Consider the following 23142-nt stretch of genomic DNA (forward strand, 5'->3'; position numbering starts at 1 on the left):
TTTGAATGCCATGATAATTGTTTTATATGAATAATTATGATTTTCATGGAGTATGTCTATTAGTTATGAATGTAAATTTTCGACACAAAACAGCTTCATGATTCTAAGGGCAAAATTTGCAACTTTAAGTTAAATTAAAACCATGTCCACTTAGTCAACACAGTTTTGATCGATTTACATCCATATTCAATTTGTAACAGTGCATCCATATTAAATCTTCAATGAGATGTTGAACAATTACATGGAGAAGCATATAAGGAAATCTCTTGAAATACAGTGTGACTTGTATTTGTAAAGTGTAATGTGTCATTTTAAAATGTAAACGCGTGACGAACAAGTGCAATATGAAAGTGAACATTGCTCGAAAATTGTTAGAACCGAATTTAAGAGTTCTATAGCTACTCGTTCTCGATTCATTTGAGATTGGATTATGAACAATAATGGAAACTATGTTCTCCCTGTCTATGTTTCTATGTGTCATCCTTCTCTCAATTCTCAAGTGAATTTGTTCGAATATGACCATTTTTGTGTTCCTCCATTTCCAAATCCATCAAAAAGCGCCTCACGAATCGGGACATGTAAATCACCACTCGGCGTGCTCCACGACTGTTGCATTTATTTTATTTTCCAAATTTGCCCTGATTCGATATAAATTTTAATTATGCACACCATTCTCAGTCATTGACATTACCCGTCGAAGAATATTAGCAAGAAGGGGAAAAAAAACAAAAAGAAAGAAGAAGGATGATGGGCAGAAAATCCAGAGTCCAAGTCCCCTCATCTCTAGTTCGTGGTCATCCGATCTCTCGAGCCTTTACCTTTTACAATAATCAAACATTTCTTTTTATTTGTTTAATTTTTCGTGTTTCTTCCTCAACGGAGCACGTCTTGTCAAAGCCACTAAAAGAAAGAAAAAGAAAAACCGAGCCGATGCCCGTTCCGGTCGATTCAACCCTCTCTCTCTCTCTCTCTCCACCTTTCACATTTACCTCTCAGCCCCACCTTGATCGCCTCGTCTCTCTCCTCTCTCTCTCTCTCTCTTCCTCCCTCCTCTGCAATTTGCACGGAGCCCTCCCGCTCTCGCTTCTTTAACATGCCCACCACCTCCTGGTGCAACTTCACCTCGAGGCCTCCGTGAGCTACTGTGTGGGCGTGCTTCTCTTCTCGTAATAATTCTAATCCTAACATGGTGTGGTATGCGAGACAAAACCAGACCAGACCCTCCATGGCTCGTCTAGTCCCTTTCCTATCCGTTTCGTGACCCACCTGGGCATCTCCAATTACTCTCTCTCTCTTTCTCTCTCTCTCTAGGGTTTTCGAAGACAGCTCCTCCCCCTCGAAGCTCGCTAGGGTTTTGGATCGTCGTCTCATCTCGGGTCGTGTTTGGAATGGAGGAATATGGCCAGATGAACGAGAACAGTAGCACTGGGTCCAGAGGGAACAACAGCTTCTTGTACGCATCGCCGGTTCTTGGGCCGAGCTCCTCCGGCAATAGCAATTACGGGAGGGGAAATAGCAGCGGTGGCCACTTCTATTCCCAGTCCAGCGATCACTGCTTCCAATCCGAAGCGCCGCCGCACCCGGTGGTGAAGACTGAAGCAACCACCTCTCACCACGGCCATGCTCAGAAGTTTCATCACTATTCTCTGGTGAGAGACCATCATGACCCATCAGCTTCTCACCACCACCACCACCAACACCACCAGCATCAGCAGCTACAAACAGCGAGCGAGAGCTCGCGCGAGGTCGATGCCATGAAGGCCAAGATCATCGCTCACCCTCAGTATTCCAACCTCTTGGAAGCTTACATGGACTGCCAAAAGGTTAATTTCACTTTCATCTAATTTAATCAAGCTCTTCTTTCTTTTATTGCCCATATTTTCCGGTCAGTTGTTATACCACTTCATATGATATATAACACAGCATATTGGGTAATTGCGTGAAAACATTACCGCCTAATGTCTTCCCTTTCCAAATTCATTTCCGATGACCAGAATGTCCATCCTTGGCTTGATTTTCTGTTTATTTTGCATTGCTAGGTCGGAGCGCCGCCTGAAGTGGTGGCGAAGCTGTCGGTGGCGCGACAGGAGTTCGAGTCGCGGCAGCGGTCGTCGGTGGCTTCGGCGGACGGGTCGAAGGACCCGGAGCTGGATCAATTCATGGTCACTCTTGTTATTATCTTTTTCTCTCGTTTTCCAATTATAGCATGTTGTCATAGTAATTTTCGGCGATAATGGAAGAGGAAGCCATAAAAATTAAGAAGAATAGTGACATGAAACTTTGATCAGGAAGCGTATTACGACATGCTGGTGAAGTACCGGGACGAGCTGACGCGGCCGTTGCAGGAGGCCATGGACTTCATGCGCAGGATCGAAACTCAGCTCAATTTGCTCAGCAACAATGGCCCAGTTCGCGTCTTCAACTCTGGTATACTCTCTCTCTCTCTCTCTCTCTCTCTCTGTGGGTCTTCTTCTTCTCCTCCACCATCCATTTCCTTTTCTTGCTTTGTTTCTCCATAATTAAAGGGCTAAGGTCCAGGTCATTTCTATCACTTCCCCTCCACCATCCATTTCCTTTTCTTTGCTTCGTTTCTCCATAATTGAAAGGCTAAAATCTAGGTCATTTCTCGCTAGGTGTTTAGTACGCAGGTAGGAGGGGGAGAGAGAGAGAGAGAGAGAGAGAGAGAGAGAGAGAGCGCGCAAGGCACTACCTAGCTTTGTGGACTCTTTTGGAAAAATCCTACGACTCCCTATCACGAGTCTATAATAATCAAGATTTAATTTTCATTAATTTCTCACGAGAAAAGCTCCAAAGCTTAATTAATCCGAGGTTGGCGCGTTGGTGTGCGAGTTTAATTTTGGTTTAATTCGGTGTCGAGATCTTAAATTTTCCTCGCAAAGGTTCAGGCATTACCACCTCGAGATGGATATGTTGTTGTCATCATTGTTTGTCGTCGCCATTTACCGGAGCCGTGGCTTCGCTCTCCGCGACTGAGAACAAAAGGAAAAAAACATTGTTCTTTGTGTTCCAGTGAAACTTGGGAAATTTAAGAAAACTTTGGATGCTGTTCCTCTCAGTGCTGCACCAGCATCTGTACGGCATTATTGTCAGACATCTTTAAAATATGTGTTTGTGTGTGTATAAATCGTAGAGCAATACATTATTATTCTGTCTCCTTTATTTGTTTATTTCTCTGGCCAATTTATCTACGCATTTAAGACAAGATTTCTCTATTTATCACACGGCAATATTTGTCGAACCGTGATTGCCAGTTTGTTGCTCCACATGACATAAATTGTTTTCAAGGGACTCAGAGGCTAACGCTCAAGGGAATGACACGTGCATGCTCTTTTCTTGATTTAAAATAATGTAAATTGGTGCTTCGACTCTGTCCAGTTTTTTTTTTGTTTTTTTGGTGAAAACTCTGTCCAGTTTTGTTATCATCTCACCTCATAAGAAAACTGGGTAAACAAGAGAATGTCATTTTCGGCTCCCTCATTGTCTTCGGCAATCTACTATGACAAACATGTGTCTGTTAGTTTATGGTAATAGTCATTTGAGTTTACCTGACATTTGAGAGGCTCGTAATGGGACCGTTGCCTAAGTGTATCTGCTTTTACTAGACAAGATTGTTTGAATTGTTTCCGGTAATGTATAGTAGTGAGTACCAAAATAAGTGGGGCCATTGCGTCTTATCTAGTCTGCCAAGTAACTCTCGAGACAAATTGGGCATAAAACATTGACAAGTGAAAGTTCATTTGGTAAAGTGTAGACAATATATGATATATGATCACATTCTCATAAGCTTTGTGTACCTATCTTCGTAGAAATTTTGTATCTTCAGCATTGTTGAGGTTGTCCTGCATCGATTGGTCGGGGATGGTGGTCAGTTTTTAAGTATAAGATAACGCCTCACCCTTTGAGTTAGCTTTTGAGGTGAGAGAAATCACCCAACTAGCGTTACTTATTGTGTGCAAATGTAAGGTTTAGGTAGATTGGTGATGGTCCCATATACTTTAATAGCGGAATCATAGATTACCACGACGAAGAAAGAGGGAAAGATGGTTGACTTCTTTATACTTGAAGATGGTCACAAAGTTACTATATGTTGTCAAATCAGACTGTCAAGCCACATGCTCTTCTGAATTTGTATTCTCTCAGCCAATAAGTGTGAGCTGCTTTTAAAAATATATTTTTGGTCCTCTCTTTTAGTTGTATTCTTGAACCGCAATTGCTAATTATTGGGCTTGTTTAGCTAGTATCAAATAATTCCATGAGCTGTTATTGTCATTTTGTGAGCTAAACAGTCTACATTGTACTTATGTTAATGTGCATTGCTGGAGATGGATAATGTTTGTGGATAGATTGCCATTGATATAGTTCGTGAAGAGCTATTGCCCCTCGTTGACTAAGATATGCACTGACATAGTTTAAAAATACTTCTTGTACTAGTCTTACTTCACTTTACTGTCCAAGTGTTCTGATCTCTCCAGTCCGTTTGAAATAATCTTCATCATCATCGTGGATAATTAGATTCACTCAGAGAAAAGAAAGAAACCTCATACTTACTACAAAGGATGCTACGTTTTTCTTTCTTGTGGTTGAAAGTACCGTTCGAACACAATCTGAGATGTCTAGAAATGACTTGGGTGATTCATAATATTTCCTAAGAAAGATATCCATGATTCTGAAAGGAACATGATCGTTCCCCTCATTTCTTTCCATAGGAAAAATTTCTAATAATAGCAAGGGTAGTTTTTGTAATTACTTCGTTCATGGTGATTCAAAATCTTGTGTTGCTTTTAAGGTACCTTGATTCACATTCTTTCTTTTCCTCTCAGTATTGTTGTGCCTCTGAAGTATCTGCATAGCTTCCTTCATTTAGAAAGAGGTGAAATACTTTGGTCATGAGGACACATTCATCACACTAGATATACATTTTGTAGCCATGGCCACTATTGAAGCAAATTCACTTGGCTATGAGGATTTTTATGTGTTATATTCACCTTGATGAATTATTGTATTGAGTTAACGCAGGATGTATCTTCTGCCTTTATTAAAGTCTCTATAGTTTTGATTTTTCTGAACTTGATAATTTTTTGTCGATCTTCAGCAAACTAGTTTTTACTACTCATCTTTCTTTATATTTACAATCCGTATTAAGTGAAGTAATTGCCTTTTTGTACCATGAAAATGTTACTATAAAGACCCTTGTCACCTCACTGCGAATGGTTCGAGAGAGAGATAATATGAATCTAAATCTTGGCCACAGCAAAGTGGTTCTTGAAGGTGCATCTAACTCTTTGTTTATAGCAGACCTTTCAAAATGGTTCATAAAATCCATTTCTGAACTCAAATGGGTTTTAAAAAAATTATAAATGGATTAGTTATATTGAGTAAATGAGTCATAAATGGGTTTAAAACACATTATGAGTGTTAAACGAGTCACAAATGTATTATAAATAGGTTTACAACTTGCTTAGACCTAACCCATTTTAATGACTCTCTTTTTAGTCTCACCTTCACTCAGTATTGCACTCACTCATTTTGCACTCTTACCTGAGTTTGTCTATGGATTTTCGTAGATTGGGTTAAATGTGAAAGTGTTTAAACAATACAGGTCGGGTCAGATACGGGTCATTGGATTTATATTGTGTGGAAATGGATCAAAAGCGGTTAAATGGGTCTATATGGATTGGACTATTTATGGCCCAACCCAAACCCGACCCCCTATTTAATGGATCTAGTTTACAACAACAATTGTTCAGCTAGGTGTGAGTCCTTTTTGGGAAAAAACTGGCACCTTTTAATAGTTCAGGAATCAAATAGCAGCTACTGGGTGTTTGGCTGATGGTTAAGTTGATGATAACAAAAAAATGGCACGTTGGGTAAGACATTTTTCAAGCTTGTGTTTGAGTCCAAATGCAATGTTTAGTCACTATGCATATTCATCTTCTAATCTTTTTATAGAAATGAAACATCTCTTAGCACTATTTCTTTGCATTCAATAAGTAGCTAATATTCTTTGTTGTTCAAATTGATCATGTCCAAAATCCTGCGTTTATAAATCGCCCATGTGCACCATCATATGGACTTACCATTAAGCTAGAGGATCTCATTGTCCTTATTTAGGTGCCAGGAAATTGCTAATTATGTCGGAGTAGCTTTTGATGTACTTTTCTCATTCGGAAAAAAATCGCAGTTGCTTTTATTCGACTGTAATGGGTTTTCAACATATAAAAATTAATGACAGATGAGAAGTGTGAAGGGGTTGGTTCATCGGAAGAGGATCAGGATAACAGTGGCGGTGAAACAGAATTACCTGAGATTGATCCGCGTGCTGAGGATAGAGAACTGAAGAACCATCTGTTAAGGAAGTATAGCGGGTATTTAAGTAGCTTGAAACAAGAACTCTCCAAGAAGAAGAAGAAAGGAAAACTACCTAAGGAAGCCCGGCAGAAGCTGCTTAGCTGGTGGGAGTTACACTACAAATGGCCATATCCATCGGTACATGCTCTTACTTGCTCGACATATTTCAAAATCTCTTGGTGATTTGTGCCATATAAATTTGTTGGTTTTCGAACTTTTTCATGCATCCACTGATCATGGTAAAGCTCCTATTCATAACCATACAGGAGACAGAAAAGGTGGCATTGGCTGAATCCACTGGTTTAGACCAGAAACAGATAAACAATTGGTTCATAAATCAAAGGAAACGCCATTGGAAACCTTCTGAAGATATGCAGTTCATGGTGATGGACGGTCTTCATCCTCAAGGTGCCGCTTTATACATGGATGGTCACTACATTGGTGATGGTCCCTACCGTTTGGGCCCGTAGGCTGTCAATCCATGCACCATAATCGGATATATAGGTTTGATGTTCTTGCAGGGTCCTCTGGTGGTTGCTTCGCCTTTACATTATGTGTCCTAGTGTATGAATTGTTAGTTGTGCCACCTGATCAAATCATGTTATAGAGTGTTGGGTAAAGTCCATGGCAACCCAATGCAAGAAATATTTTTGATGACTAAGGTCATTCTTAGGTCATATCTATGTATCCTCTCTATATGTCTTGGTTTTCCTTTGGCACTCAAGTAGTTGTGGTCCTGGTGTTTATATTGATTCAGTATGCAGTATGCTTTTACATGAATGTGCTTTGTTATATTCGATGAGTACATTTGAAGGTTCATCAATATCATTCAGTAATATAGGAAAGCCAATTCTGGGGACCTTGTTCTGTTGTTCTATGCCATAAAGATCCTTAAAAAGGTGGTGTGTCAAGTAATTGATGAGAGGTTGTAGGCGGAAGAGGAAAATGGCGAGAAGCAAATGAAGTTTGAAAATGCAAGTTCCAAAAGTAAGTCTCTTTTTCGAATTCTAAACTGCAAATCTTTTTCTTTACTTCATTCTCTGTGCGGGAGCCAAATCATTGTCAAAAAGAAACTTCCGGACATTATTTTTAAGTGTTTAAAAACACATACGTGGCTTATCTTTTTTTCTTATTCAAAATTCACACCATACAATCTGAAAAATCATTCAGCCAGGACGAGGGTTCTCCATTTTAACATGGCTTCCTAGAAGAAATATGTGAATTCGTGTTGTCGTTGGGCTCCCCTTGGTGTTTTGGTCTTCTGGGAATGGAGGGTGCCCTATGAAGAAGGGAAGAGAGAAACCTGGATTGTCCGCTTTTGGATCGTGTTCCTTGAAAATCTTTTTACGGATATTTTTAAAGATTGCTTTATGTTGTCATATGTATTTCACAAGAAATGTTTCAGTTTCAGTTTCAGGGCACTATTCTCCAACCTCACAATAATGCTTGCGTTACGTTTTCTCGCATTGCAAAATTCCCTTTCCAGCTTTCATTCCCGTTTTTGCATTTTGCGACGCTCTAACAGGTGGAATAGACATTTCATGGCATTCCCGTTCCTACCTTTAGTGACTCTCTAAAAGCAGGGACGGAGCGTACCCTACAAAAAAGGGAAGAGTCCTCAGGTTGACCCTCTCGATTGTGGAGTTTGAAAAAAGAAAAATTATTTTCTGAGGGATAAAAACACCGTATTATAACTTTTGCACGATAATACCTTAAATGTCATAAATTTTTTTGTTTGTTTTTATCATTTGAGTACCAATTTCATCAATTCACCCTACATGGTTTCTTCAATTAAATTTTTATTCCGACCCGGCTATTTTTTAAAAAGAAACTCAAGTCAACAAGTTTGACCAGAGAAGAAGAGAGATTGAGGAAGCATGGCTCAACCATCTGAGGAGAAGAGAGAGAAATGGAGGATTTGCGGCAACAAGAAGATCTGATTTCCCTTTTTTTCTATTTTTTTTCTTTTTAGCCCTGTGAAGCGTGAACGTTGTTTGGCTCGTTGTACCCAATTTGCGGTCTATACTACGTTGGCTTTGCTTGTTTGGCTTGAGGAGGAGAAGCGAGCACGTTGTCTTGCGCCCGATCCGGAGAAGTGGAGAGACGTGCACCGATCTTGAGCCGCTTCAATAGAAGTATTGTTCGCAGATAGATCGTGAGCCGCTTCTCCGTCACAGGTTGTTTTTTTCACTTCGCCCCAAATGGAGGAATCGAGGTTATGGCTTTAAAACACTTCTAATTTGGCCCTAAACTGATAATTTGGGGGTAAATACGTGGGTCAAACGACGTCGTTTTTGCACTATTTTGCTAACTTGATTTTACCGGGCGAGCCATGTTGGACGGTTTATAAGTTACTATTGCGTCGGATTTTTTGGTTATACAAATGGCCAATAATACTAAAGTGAGTGATTTTTAAAAAATATAGCATTTGAGTGATTTGAAAAAAAGAAGAATTGTGATACTCAAATTAGCATTATATAAAAGTTATAGTACTTATATTGTTTTTATCCCTTTTTGTGGACACTGATAGTAAAAGTGGTAAGGAAAGTTTCAATTTTCATGATAATGATTACCCATTTCACAAGAACACTTAAATTATTTGGTGTGTAAAAATGGAAGGGAAATTTAAATTCCAGCATTCATTCCCATTCTTGCATTTGGTGACTCCCTAAAAAATTGGAATGGGCATTCGATAATATTCCGCACAAAGTTGACTAGCAATATAAGTAACAGTAACGAACGATTTTACACGCAAAAAAAAAAAAAATTGCAAATTAGATTTATAGAAGTTTGGCTTGGGTACAACGACTCCTCTCTTTCAGCCGTAGTAACCCGAACAAGTAAAATTTCACTAACTCTGAAATTATGAATATCACCTTGTTACAAGTGGAGACCCGATTGCACACAGATTTCGACTATTTCTATGGCTCCCCCGTTATAGATTAAGTAAAGATTAAGTAACTATTAGATGCCCCCAACAGTCGTTCTCATATCTTGTATGCACAGCCTCTCTCCAAATTATAAATTACACTTCTAAGTGCTTACTAATAGTCCTCAGCACAATTTGTCGAATACCTAGTACAACCAATTTTCTTATGTATTCACAATTTGTCAATTTTTCTGTCTTTTACAAACAACAGTCAAATGAGCATTACAAGTTTACAAAAATGACGAGATCAAAAACCTCTTTGTCATTGCCTTTTTGGACTCCATGATTTCTGACCGAGTTTTCTCCAATTTATAGAGCTCCATATTTGAACATTGCACTTGAATCATGTAGCTTTTATACTTATATATTTCTTTTAAAAATCTTGAGAAAGTTCCTTAAAAAATATGTGCTAAACATTTCTTCAATCTGGGCTTATAATCAGATTTTCTAGTCATGGCAAGTTATTTAGTAGGTTTTCATCACGCCATCTCATCAATCTTTTAAGCGAATTAGTCTGTGTTTTTGTATAAATAATCTTGGAATGAATGGCATACATAATTGCTATGGAGGGGGTTTAATAATTTAGAAAACCCGACGATCATCAAATCTATATGCAAAAAAATATCTGACCTGCATGGCTGACTATTTTGCAGAATAAAGACTTCAGTTCTACTCCCTCTCCTTTGTAGTTTTCAGCCCTAATGAAATTTCACTCATATAGGGTTAGATCTTAACTCCCTCTCTTTTAGGGATATTTTCCAACTCTCAATGGCTAAAATGGAGCGCACTTCTGAAGAAGGGAAGAGAGAAAGCTAGGTTGACAACTCTGGATTGCGTAGCTTGATAGCTATTTTTTAACAGGTTTTGTGAAAGAATGCAAACATGTAGTTATAGTAAATATTTGTGCCCAAGGATTCGCCCAGATGGTGATGAACGAAGTATCCAGAACTCGACGTAAGAGCTCGACAAATTTCTCGGGAAAGCCCCAAGCAAGAGCAGGAACAAACAGACGCACCACTCGACTTTCCGAGAGTTTTATATTTGTTTTTCCATGTGCTTTTCAATGCCTGCACTTTACATTTCTAGGTAATTCTGTTTCGTTGTACTTCCAATTCCAGGCATTTCAATGTCAAGTAATTTTCGTTCCAATGCAACTTAGTTTTCGTTGCACTTAAATTCGCATAATTCGCACTCGACCTAACCTGATTCGTGCACTTTGAGCTCGAGTAAGGAACTGCGGAGCAATCTAGGTCGTTTTCCAAGGCTGCGCATGACAACGCTTCTGTTCCCGGGAAGAGTTTTTTTTCAGAAATGGTTCCTTTCTATTTCTGCTCCGGGGAATAATTTCTGAGTAAAAGAACCCGTTTGGTAACGACACAAAATTTCTACTCTTGGAATAGAAAAAGAATAGAAATGCGTTTGGTAACGTAACAATTTCTTTTTTGTATTTATTCATTTTTTATTCTTACCGAGCCGTCGCCGCCGCCCGCCCGCCGGTCGCCGCCGCCGGCCCGCCAGCCGCCGCCGCCCGGAAGCCCATCGGCCGCCGAAGCCCATCGGCGCCGACGACCGCCGGCGGCCGACGGTGGCGGTCGGTGGCCGGCGGTCGTGCGGCGGTGGCGGGCGGCGGGCGCCCGGTGGCGACCGCGGCGGCGGCGCGCGAACGGCGGGGGGGAAGACCGCCGGCGGCGACGGTCGGTCGCCTCCGGCGACCGTGGCGGCCGGCGGCGGCGGACGGTCGATCGGCCTCCGGCGACCAGCGGCGGCGGCGGTCGTCCGGCGGCGGCGGTCGGCCGGCGGTCGGCCGGCGGCGGCGGCGGTCGGCGGCGGCGGGCGGCGGGCGGCGGTGGTCAATGGCGGTTAGCAAGAGAAGAATAAAAGAAAAAAAAAAATTCACTTATTTCTTAAACTTGTTCCCTGGGAACAAGAAACAACTTTTTTTACTTCTCATTTCTATTCCAAAACCATTCTCGGGCTAACTTTTTGTTCCCGAACAAAAAACTAACTTGCCGTTATCAAACGGGTTTCTATTCTTTTTTTGTTACTGGGAAGAAAAGAATAGAAATAGTTGGGTGGGGATGGTTATCATGCACAGCCCAAACGTCTGGAGTTCGGACTACCTGGGGGCAGGCCCATTTTCGTCAAATCTCTTTTGGCATGCGGGTAGATCTATTTTCACAAACATAAGGAGAGTTTCAATGTCTGGGACACTGGTTACCCACTTTATAAGAACACTTTATGTTTGGTATGCAAGAGTTGAATGGAAATTTCCATTCTCATTCTTGCATTGAGGTTTTAAGTTGACCTACACATTTTAAAAAAATGAGGTATTTTTTTTTTTTACTTTAAAAAAATTGACATACTTGATTAAACAAAAAAAAGAAGTTAGGTACTTGACTGTAAAAATGGATAAAAGTTTAGCTTGTTCTGATGTCATTACCATTATATAATTCTAATGGCCATAATAGCTCACATGAAAATATTATTCAAATTGCAAAAGTATGTTGCACAATATCTCTAAATAAATATATAAAGGAACCTTACTAGGACGAGGGTAAAGTTATTTCTAACAATAATGTTGCAGTTGGGACCAAAACAAAAATTCAAAGAATGGACAGCTGAACGAGTTTTAGAAAGAAATCACATTTGCATTTTTGCGTTCTCTTTCTGAAATGTTTATTTTCTGACCTTACTAGAAAACAGAGAAAATATGTCAGCTTTGAATGCATATTGTCCCAAGTCGACTGGCAATATGCTGTGAATTGCTCTGCGCTTTAGGACATTTTCAGCCGGAATGCAATTAGATGTGGTAAACACTTGGACAATGTTATGGTGTTGAAAAATCTGCATTCTATGATTCTCTATGCTTGTTATGAGGAAAGGTTATACAACACTTATAATTATATCATGGCATACAATGTTTGATGTCTTGAATTTTGGACTACTAAACAATGTCGGCAAAATTTTTTACATGGGCTAAAATAATTGACCATCCTAGATTGAATGATGAGCTATCGACACTTGTATTTGATTGATCTAATAATTCTAAAATTGAGGACATCCAACCCTTGTAAAGTAAACGTATTATAAGTTGTTGGCTCACAAATTAATTATATTGTTATTTTATTTTTTAAGAAACCCATTTAGTTTCAAAAATTTTATACAATGTGCATATATTAAAATTCATTTCTCCTTTAAACCGGATAATCAAGTTACCTAGTTTCAAGGGAAAATTAAATGACGAAGATGGCTCCGTTACTACTCCAATAAAAGTGACGAAGCCATCCCATACGCAATTCCCTATGTGAAGTGTTAAGAATGACAAAATTTAAAATAAAACAAGAAAATGAATGACAAATTTTAAAATAGTGGATTTTTTTTTTTTTTTGGTTCCAAAAATAGTGGATGTTCGAATAGACGATTATTTAAATTCACATTTGCATTGTCTACTTGTCTTAGACATAGATAGTCCTCTCTGGGCTAGTTTAGTTTGGCCGTGAGGAAATGGTTTTGGAAAAATACAAATATTTTAGGAATAAAAGGATTTTCGAAATACTTTAATATTTGGCATATTATAACTTTAAAGTACATTGGAAAGTGATTTTGGTGTAAATACTTTGTTTGGTAAACCCTACATTTGCAAAGGGTTTTTTTATTAATTTAAAAAAAATTAAAATCAAATTGGATGAAGCTTCACGACCAACCAACAGCCTCACCTAAGGTTACACAAACCCAAGTGGCAGTGCTTGAGGTTGTGTGACCCAAGCAGGGGTCGCCTGGGTCACGCGACCTTAGGTAGTGTTGCTTGGGGTTGCAACCTCAGGCGCTGCTGCTTGGGTCATGCAAACCTAGGCGGTGGTTGCTAGGGATGCACCACCCGTAGGTGGTAGCGGCCAACCTCCAATAGCTATTGGGGAAGAGAAAGATGGATAGTCGACCCAAAAAGGGTGGATAGTAAAAGTAAGCTTGCATTTCTAAAATGTCAAAGCTCAAAGCAGGTCCCGCTTGCTTTAGGTTTTCAATCTTCTCAATGCTAACATTTGGTCAATGGGCTTTTGAAAATGCTTGCCAAATGGCTAATTTTTTTTCAAGAGGTTTTAATAGCTCAAAATCCCTTAAGAAAGTTAAACCAAACAAGATTATTTGTACATTATTATGCTATAGCCTCCATTTAGAACGTGTTTTTTTCTATGTTGTAGACAAAATATTCTGAGTAAGAATGTGGAGTTTAAGATATAGATACTATGGAAATACGAATTTGTCATCGTCAAAATTTAGGATTGAATATTCTAAATTAAGGGGGATAAACTTATATCTTCATGATACTCTTTTTAAAGTAATTCACGCACCTATTTAGCCCGACTTTCCCCAAAAAGATTTAACCTCAAAAGGGCATATGCTAAACATACCCAGCAAACCCTAATCCCCAAAATTCCCTTCTCTCTCTCTCTCTCTGCCTTCGTGCTCCGCCGCAGCGGCGCCTCGAGGCACGAACCCCTCGCCACCATTTGGGAAAGCATGCATGATAAGTTTGGTCGATCCAACCAAGACTTGAGGATCAAACTTCAAACACTATCACAGGCTATCACAGGCCCCCATGTAGGAATTTGACAGGGCGATGTCGAAAGCTTTTTTGGGTCCGGTGAATTAGCCCCAGCCCAAGAATGCTGGCCCTTGAAGAAGCACTACAAGAGGATAGTGCAAAGCTCTTGATTGAAATGTCAGCACTGCATACTCCTAATCTCATGGCAGAATTTGGCGAACAAAATAAATTTCTTGGAGACATCAGTAGCACTATACCTGCTTGCAAAGACGGCACACATTGAGGGTTGATGCTGGAAGCCGAACGCAAAACGGTGGTGGTTTTCGCTTCAAACATTTGAGCTCTTGAAGCTCCTTCTGCAGTCTTCAGTTCTCGTTAAGATAATTGTCCAAAAGTCCTAAACATATTTTACGAGACTGTTAATTTAGTCTTAAACCTTCTATTCCTCTCAAGATGGCACTAAGCCCATTCTTTATCCATAGGCGGGGAACGAGGCTCTAGCATGTGCATAGCGCAAGCAACCCTTGATAGAAAACCAACGGAGCCAACACATGCATGCACGGCATGCTCGGTACAGCTCACGGCTCACAAGATACTCACGGACATGTACATTTATTAGAGCTGTTAAAATGGATAAAAAATCCATAGGTCAACCCAAGTTTATTTACACGGATCATTTTAAACTTAAAATATGGGTCATATATGGATTTTACGAAGGGAAGCCCAAAATAAACGAGCGTTAGTGAATCAGTTAGTAGCATACTTTCAACCCAAATTAATTATGGACTTGCCCATTCTTTTTTATTTTTTCCGGTCAAAAAGCTGCCCATTCTTCCAAGATGAAAATTTAAGGAGAAAAAAATTATAAAATATGGATCTTAGGTCAAATACGAATTTTGTATGGTTTAGGTTGCTAAATTTGCATGATATATACATGGGTCAATTTAAGTTGGCATTTTCTTGATTTGATCCATTCATTTGATGGGACTAGGATACACCTAGGCAAAACACCTACACATCCGCGGGGTTACACTTTATGCACACACAATCGCTAGACATGCTTATCTTTTTTTTTTTTGTCGATTCTACTCTATTGTTACTCTAACTCTCACTCTCAGATTTTTACTTTGCCACCTTATAGGGTATGGGAGTTGAAATACACACTTGAAATTAAATTGTGCACGTCCTAATCCTCTTGAGAAGGTGAGGATTCGGCCAGCCATCATTTGTGTGCGATCATGCTGGCCATCTCATTGGACTCTGCACCTACCTCACTCTCACGCGCTCCCACCCTACACTCGCTCATCACTCACGCACACATACACGAACACGTCCGCACATCCTTTCGCTGCTCCCGGCACGCACGCAACACCCCACAATGCACATACTCACAGCTCGTCAGGCAGCGGCCGGAGCTTGAATAGGCAGCGGTAGTTCAACGACTGGGCGAGCTCGGAGGGGCGAGGCGGGGCAATGACGGCGAGCTGGCTGTGGCCACTAGCTAGAGGAACGATGAAGGGCAGCGATGATGGAGTGGTGAGAGGAGGCGGGCAGCGGGGCGAGCCGAGCGCAAGGAGGAGGAAGGCCCGGCGAAGGTGGCGTGAGGGAGCTGTGAAGCTGGTGAAAAATGGGACGAAGACGGTGGTGGCAGCGAAGGAAAATGATGGTCCCCGCGCCGGCCCCACCTTTCATCGGACGTGGACGGAAGATATAAGGTGCTGGTGGAGGAGCCCTTCGTGAGAAAGCGACGATGAACTGATCTGTGTGAAGGCGTATGGTCTCCAAAAGCTTACCCTCATTGCTTCACGCAACCTTTGCTCTTTCTCAATCCAATGGTCTTGTCTTTTTTTTTGTCTTAGCCCGTCCATGTCTTGCTTTGACCTGTTCTCACACGCATGGATATCTCTCTCGAATGCTTCTTTCTGCCCTTCTGGTGCCCACTCCTCTATGCTTTTCAGCCTGCTGTGCACCCCGTGTTTCTTTGCTTCTTTTGTTTCAGCCTCTCTCGCCCCCCCGTGCCCATGTCTTGCACCGTATGCTCTGCCCGGTTTGGTTCATTGACCGTCGTCCATGCCTTCGTCTTTAGATAATCATTTTATTATCATTTTTATTTTATTTTTTAAAATAGATTAAAGGGGAATTAATCCCATTTTAGATGCTGTACTGAATGCGAGAACTCGACAGTTAATGAGACGAATTTTTAAACTCTTCTCTCCAAGAAAAAAAAAAAACCAACACGCTAATAAGAAAAATACAAAATTATTCTTTCAAATCTTCTCCGAGTTATAGAATCACGTCCTCACAGCCTCTTAACAAAGGAAAATAGGAGAAAGAATAAGGAAGGACAACAGTCGCAGCATTGGCAGTGGCTTGTGCTTTGTAGCTGTCCTCTGAAAGCATATTTTTCCAGGCACCGTGCGATCTCAACAACTCTTAATTTAATTAAAGCATCATAATGCCATCATATGCATAATCCATCTTAAACATTGTCCGCCGTACTTCTAATGAATCAAAACGATTATAATATCAAAATGCTCGGATTTAAAGTATGTTTTTTCACTGAAAACTTCATAATTAAGAAAACTATTTCTTCATCTCATCATTTTCAAGAAAAATGTTTAATTTTTATTTATTTGGCAGTTTGTGAAAAGTGATTTCCTTCTTATTAGAAGGGAAAATTATCTTCTTCAAATCTAAACTTATTTTTAGTTTATGCTAAATATTTTCATAGATTAATTAGTTTTTCGCCATTCAAAGAACGAAAGCTGATAAATAAATTTCTGAAAATAATTTGACTTGGTGAAAAGATGAGAAACTTGATATTCTGTGAATGGTGCATGCATACGTATCAAAATGAATGTCCTAGGACCTCCATGACCAAGGTGAACTTGACTTTCCGATCAACGTCGCATCATTCCCCATCAGACATGTGTCACGCGGCTTTTCTAGGTTCGTGCGGATGCCATTACGGAGTGGATCGATCCCATCAAGGATCGCTGTTACTTCCTGAGTGATCATTCAGCCATTGGTCCTGTTTGTAACCTGATTAAATAATGGAATGGCCGTATTCTCTTTTGCTCCTCATCGGAGGACCTCCGATCAATCATTTGATTGGAGACTTACAAATGTGGAAATCACATTAAATTTGGTTAATCAATGTGGGTGATATCACAATTTGCTACTGACGAATCCGAAGTATAGTCAGAGGAAGTGGCGGAATATGTAGCCGATAGTTTATTGTCATAGGTTGGCTTTGGTCAACTGGTGAGGAGTGAGTAATTTATCTAAAACTAGCGAGCTGTACTAAATGGGAATATTAAGACCGTATTTGTTTTGATGAAAAATGAATAATTTGAAAAATATCTTTTTTAAATATGATTATTTGTATCGCTTATAAAAATAATGAATAAAAATATTTTCATTGTCCACGAGAATATTTAAGTATAAATTATTATTGGTAATGAAAATATCTTTTATTAACTAATTATTTCAAGTGATTATTTATAAAAAAATATATTTTTTCAATCATTTATTTTTTATGAAATAAATTAATTCTTGAATTTAAGTGGAGTGAATTTAAAATCTAAATCGGTGTATTCTTTATTTTTAAAAGAAAAATCATTGGTACCTATATATGTTGAGTACCTGTGACTTTGACCTCGTTAGTTGGGAGTTTCACATCAAATATGCTTGTACATAGACCCACCCAACTGTAAATGTTTAAAACGTGGACAAAAATTATTGAAAATTGGGCTTTTTGAAGTCATAACTTTTGTTCCGTGATCATAATCTCTAACTCTAGTTTAGATTGCATTTGGATCATTTGTGTTGCATGACACTTGAATATCAAAGCTAATTGATTCGGTTAATTTTTTTCCCTACATATGTCGATTATGATAATTATGTTATGATGCCATTTGATCACGTAAAAAATATGAGTTAGATTATACGACAATGAATATTACATTAAAGTCTTGATCATTTAGTTCAAATTAGTGCAAACAAGTTTTAAACATTCTGTATCTAGTGTAATATTGTCATTTCAACAATTGCTCGACCAAATTCTCCAAAGTTGTAATGTGGAACTCCTTGGAAGATCAGTTTGGCGATTTTTAATATTATCTAAGGATATTCTGTGCTAAGTAGGTGCCATATCAATAAAAAGCCCCAAAAAAAAGATTAACAAAAAAGCCAAAAAAATTCTAAAAAGACAGCGTTGGAGATAATAGAAAAGAGAAATAGAGCTCGTGATTCGGCAATGGAGGTGGCGGCACCATCACCCTCCTTGTCGACAAAGCCGGCGACCCTTGCTCGGCCACAGACGAGAGCCTACAATATCTCATCCACAGAGCGAGGACTAGCAGGGCCTCACCAGCGAACGCAAGCAGTGGCGCTGCCTTGCCGAAACCCACTCGGTCGATTTTCCAGCATCATCTTTATTTGGAAATTTTAGCTTTTTTACATTTATTTTTGGCGCCAAATCAATGCTTTCTCTCTAAAAATGAGGAAGGCCATGCGGCTTAATTGTACTTTTGACAAACGGGAAGAATTTTTGGTGTAATATTCCTGATGGGATTTGAGTTTCGTAAGGCTCATTTGCGTTTGGCTTGACTTAGAAATGCTTGCCCGTTGGTCTAATCAAATCAAGTCTACTCGATTTTTGTGCTTTTTCTACTCGATTTGTATTATTATCTATTCAAGTCTTTCTATTTTTTACCGATTTTTCTAATCAAATCTCTCTTATACCAAATCTGACCAAATCTAATCGATGTGACTATTGGAAAATGTCCACATGAATAAAATATTTTATATATGAACATCTACAAGATTATTGATATTGTCCAAATTTTATTCAATCACACTCAAACATTGTCTTCATTATTGGCAAATTATTTCACCCACATTCACATGGGCATGCACTTATATGTACGTATGCACGCTGTCCTACGTTGGCGCCTACCAATGCCATGCCAACTAGATTTGACTGGATCTGGTGTATGAGAGATTGGATTAGAAAATTTGTGAAAATAGAAATATTTGATTAGATAAATTAAAAGTATACGGACTTGATTAGAAAAAACATTAATAGGGACAAAAAAGATATAAAATCTTTACCGTAAAAACATAGATGTCATTAAGTTTTAGAGTGGAGCAAACAAGGATGACCATGAAGTTTGGCAGACTTATAGGATTGGGATTGAATGGAGGAGAAGTTTGGGGATAAGGCTTCCAAATGTGTGCCTACCTATCTACCGTGCGTTGTCCACATTATTATCGTGGCACCAAACATTGTCGTTTGGCTCAATGATGATTACCGTCTCCCATCTGGAAAGATCATGTCGATTATAATATAGATTATGCCTAATTACACGTTAAGCATATCTACCTTCCTTCATCCATCAATAGCAAGCGCTCGCGCTAAATATGAAGCACAAGCAAAGCGTGAAAAATGCAGCCACGGGAGAAGATGGTGTTCCTACTTGAATTAAAGTATTCGTGGGCCACGGGGTCAACCTGCCCTAGTCTTGTTTGTCTGCTCTCACCCGTTTAATAGTACAAAGTGGCCAAATTTTATCTAAAGTAAGGTTGGTCCGCAGGAGAAAAAGAAACGCGATTATATTGAAGTAGAGAAGCTATGTAGTTTTGTTCTACCCAACCCATGTCCCCAATTATTGATTTGGATAATCGATCGAATTTTCAAACTGCCACGTAATATGGTTATAGAGGAAAGTTGCGTAAGCAATGAACCGCACAAGTCAACTATAAGCACTCAATCCATGATTAGATTTTACAGGGTCCCAGTGTTGAGGGTGGACAAAAGAGGGGAGGGATGAATTGAAGGGTGCAAATCCGTCACGGGGTTACATCAACAGAAAATAAATAAATGAAAAATATTTTAATCATTTATAAAAGTATTTAGATAAAAATTATCATCGATAGTAAATATATATTTAATAAATTATTTTTAGAAAAATATTTTTTAATAATTTATTTTCCACAAATGAAACGGAATCTTAAGACTCAGCGGTGTGTTTTAAAATGATGTTGTTGTTATTTCAACGACTAATCTCTATAGAGATATAGGGTTTCAGCCAGCCCTCTCTATTTTCTTTTCAACTTATAAAAATCTACCATGTTATGACATTACCGCTTGGATCGACTGTCTAAAAGGTTACCTTTGTAAAGCACCACTTCTGTTTAGGCACTTTGAATTACGGAGAAAGTGGAAATATATCCGTCGCTCGACGTACTTTTTTAGACATGGCACCGACGCGGCCGAAATCTTTCATGAAGGCGCAACATTGTATTATCAATTCACAACACTTGTAATATAATAACGACGGAATGTCGCCACATAGAAAATCACTTTTACGACGTTTTTACACGTAATTATGACCTTACGTTCTAAAGTCGTATAGTGAATTTTTGAAAAATATTTGGTTTTTCTTTTATATTTATTTTGCATAAGGTGTTTTACAAATTTTTTCTGTTGTTACTAATCACCAAGAACAAGATAATGCTATAGTGGCGCCATGTGAGCATCATATCATTAAGTGAGCAAAAAAAAAAAAAAAAAAACAAATTATGACATTCAAATAAAAAGTTATGACATTCTTGTTGTTCTTATGTGAATGGTAATAGTAACTTATATTTGAAACAAATTTTAAAAAGGGTTTTTGTTTTTTTTTTTAATCTAACAAGATTGAGATAAATTTAATAACCAAATAAAATAATCTCCCATATTTTGTAAACTTAATAGAAATTGATGTAATAGAGCAATATACATATCAAGCACGCAAATACAATGCGATTTTTTTTATGTGGAAAACCTCCTCTGTGTGAAGAGATCAAAACCAGACTGGAGTTCACCCAAAATCTTGACTATCAATAAATCAAGTGAACAAATTTCTTCTCTAGTAAATATTAGAAATATATAATAGCAAAGATCTCAAGAATATCATTCTTGGCAATATGTATAAATTTCATAAGAAATTAAGGATAAATTTGATTAAAAAAACGCAAGTTTTGATCAACCTACAAAAACCCAATGTAAAGAGTTTCAAACGAAAATCAAACCATTTAGATTTGAGAAGAGTGTGCCACAAACACACTGACAAAATTTCAGCTTAATCAGACCACGAATCGAACTCCGATGCTAGCTTGATGTAAATCAGGTCGATTCCCAAATTCCAGATTTTTTGCTTTCTTTTTTTCTCTTATTATTGCGTTTCTAGTGAGAAACTCTATTTCTCTATATGATTTATCATATAAGCTCAAGCTCTTTTAGGCTTATTATTCATTGGGCTTCCTTCAAATGAGAGTTACCCCAGCTAACAATAATTTGGGCAAACGTCGAAAGACTCTTGTTGAGAGCGCCGTAGATTCGCTAAAGTTGGATTACTCCATTTGGGAAAAAAGGAAAAGAAGAGGAAGAAGATGCAAGTTAGGTTTGGAAAACGAAGTAATTCTGATTATTTTAGGAGACACAAGAATATTCTTTCATCCCCCCGATCCATTGTCCCCGCGAACAAAGCGACAATGTTGAAGAACTCAGGATCGGCCCTTTGGGAATGAACATTACGTCACGGAAATGTTTGGACCGTTTTTCGATTTCGTCTTGCAAATCCGTCGTTTTCTCTCATTGCTCTGAACTAATAGAGGAAAATTCCGTGAACGCCTTTGTTGAGATAACCCTAATGTCTCACCATTTCAAATTGTCGAGGTGTGCGCAAGGGGTTAGACATTGGAGGAGCCAGAGCACCCGATGCTGGCCTATTGCCGTGCGCCGGCAGGCAATTCGGCATCGCACAAAATTACAAATCTGCCCGCGGGGAAGCAAGGCTCATCGCCCGATTCGGCAGAACGGTGTCACGGATCACAAACACCTAAATGGAAATGAAATTTCCGGTGGGTGATAGGAGAGGGTAAGGGTCGGTTGGAGCCATCCCCCGTTTGATAAAATGGCCAGCGAAACATGTTCATTCCATATTAGGATAATAATACAAACGGTGCCTGAATTTTGGGCCAGAACAACATTTCACACTTCCGTATAGCTTATGATTAAGTTGAATATATACTAAAAGTCTAAGGATCACATTAAATAAATTGAAAGTTCAAGAACCATCTTGGGATGTTATAAAGAATATGCATCTCTTGGATCGGATCTTGTGAAACCTCTAAAAGAAAATGATGATTGATTTGCGAGTAAAGTCCTCTCTCTCTCTCTCTCAATACAGAAATTTTTGTAAAGTTTTCGGCCCTTCCCATTCGATATACAAGGACAATGGGTTCCATAAATACATTCATTATTTTAACATGTAGTCAAAGTTTTCGGCCCTTCCCATTTGATATACAAGGACAATGGGCTCCATAGATACATTCATTATTTTAACATGCAGGTGACTGCACGTCCTGTGCCCCCAATTGGTACAATATCTTTATCTTTGTCCTGTACCCGACAATAAGCTCTATTTGTTTTATATCGAGGTGATCCAAAAATTCAAACAAGAACCGGATGAAATATTTTAAGGACTTACTTAGGTTCGAGGCTTCTCTTGTATAAGATCTCGCAAAACTTCTAAAAGGAGATGATAATTAATTTGCAAGTAAAGTCTTCTATCCCGCTCTGTCTCCGAGTCTCAGTACAGAAGTTTCTGTGAAGTCTTTTAATTACTGGGGAAAATGGTTGAGGAGATTGATAACGTGCTCATACTTCATAATCAAAAACATGTATCAAAGTCGATCCTGTGGTCGGAACGTCTTATATCATCTCTACCGTCCGCATCAAATCTATCCAGATGCATGGCGAAACAAGAAAGATGTAAACATAAAGCATATTAAAGAGCCAAGCTCATTGTTCACATTATGCAAACTTCGCTAAATTCCTTGTCTCCTAGTAAATTATTTAAGAAGGAAAAAATCTAGATCTAGGGTTTATTGCAGCGACAACCGTGTAGATTACAACAACCGGTGGTCCTCACCATGTAATCCTACCGAGAGAGAGAAGAGTACAACCGCTGTGTTATGGTCTCACGAAGACGGGGACCACCACAGAGAGGGTTTGAGGTGATCACTCGATGGCGGTCGTCTTTATATACTCATATGAGTTGTGTTTTGATCATTCCACATTGGAGGAGGATCAATGGGTTCTGAAGTAGTTAATATATTCCGTTTGACCCATAATTTATAGATTAAAACTTTTGAGTAAAAGTAGGTTTAATTGGATATGTTAATGGAATGAAAGTTTTGGCTTTTTATGCGTGACTAACAAACGATATCAAAGTCAATAGTTGATTGGTTG

The 23142-nt window shown here is 39.0% G+C and overlaps 1 protein-coding gene across 1 annotated transcript; it reads left to right on the forward strand.

Moving 5' to 3' along the window:
- Positions 1-961: 961 nt before the first annotated feature.
- Positions 962-7188, forward strand: LOC104447808 (homeobox protein knotted-1-like 2). The gene is made up of 6 exons (XM_010061531.3): positions 962-1166; positions 1312-1823; positions 2040-2162; positions 2289-2427; positions 6254-6507; positions 6636-7188. The coding sequence occupies exons 2-6, from the start codon at positions 1389-1391 to the stop codon at positions 6837-6839; spliced, it is 1155 nt and encodes a 384-aa protein (XP_010059833.1). The 5' UTR covers positions 962-1166; positions 1312-1388; the 3' UTR covers positions 6840-7188.
- Positions 7189-23142: the final 15954 nt, after the last annotated feature.

Source organism: Eucalyptus grandis, chromosome 6 (genome assembly GCF_016545825.1).
Source record: "Eucalyptus grandis isolate ANBG69807.140 chromosome 6, ASM1654582v1, whole genome shotgun sequence".
In the NCBI taxonomy this organism is placed as follows: Eukaryota; Viridiplantae; Streptophyta; class Magnoliopsida; order Myrtales; family Myrtaceae; genus Eucalyptus; species Eucalyptus grandis.

What these genes read in the sequence shown, in the direction of transcription:
- LOC104447808 (XM_010061531.3), top strand. Translation starts at nt 1,389, where the DNA reads ATGGAGGAATATGGCCAGATGAACGAGAACAGTAGCACTGGGTCCAGA. An exon ending in AGTTCGCGTCTTCAACTCTG is followed by an intron (nt 2,428 to 6,253) that starts GTATACTCTCTC and finishes AATTAATGACAG; the next exon opens with ATGAGAAGTGTGAAGGGGTT. An exon ending in ACAAATGGCCATATCCATCG is followed by an intron (nt 6,508 to 6,635) that starts GTACATGCTCTT and finishes ATAACCATACAG; the next exon opens with GAGACAGAAAAGGTGGCATT.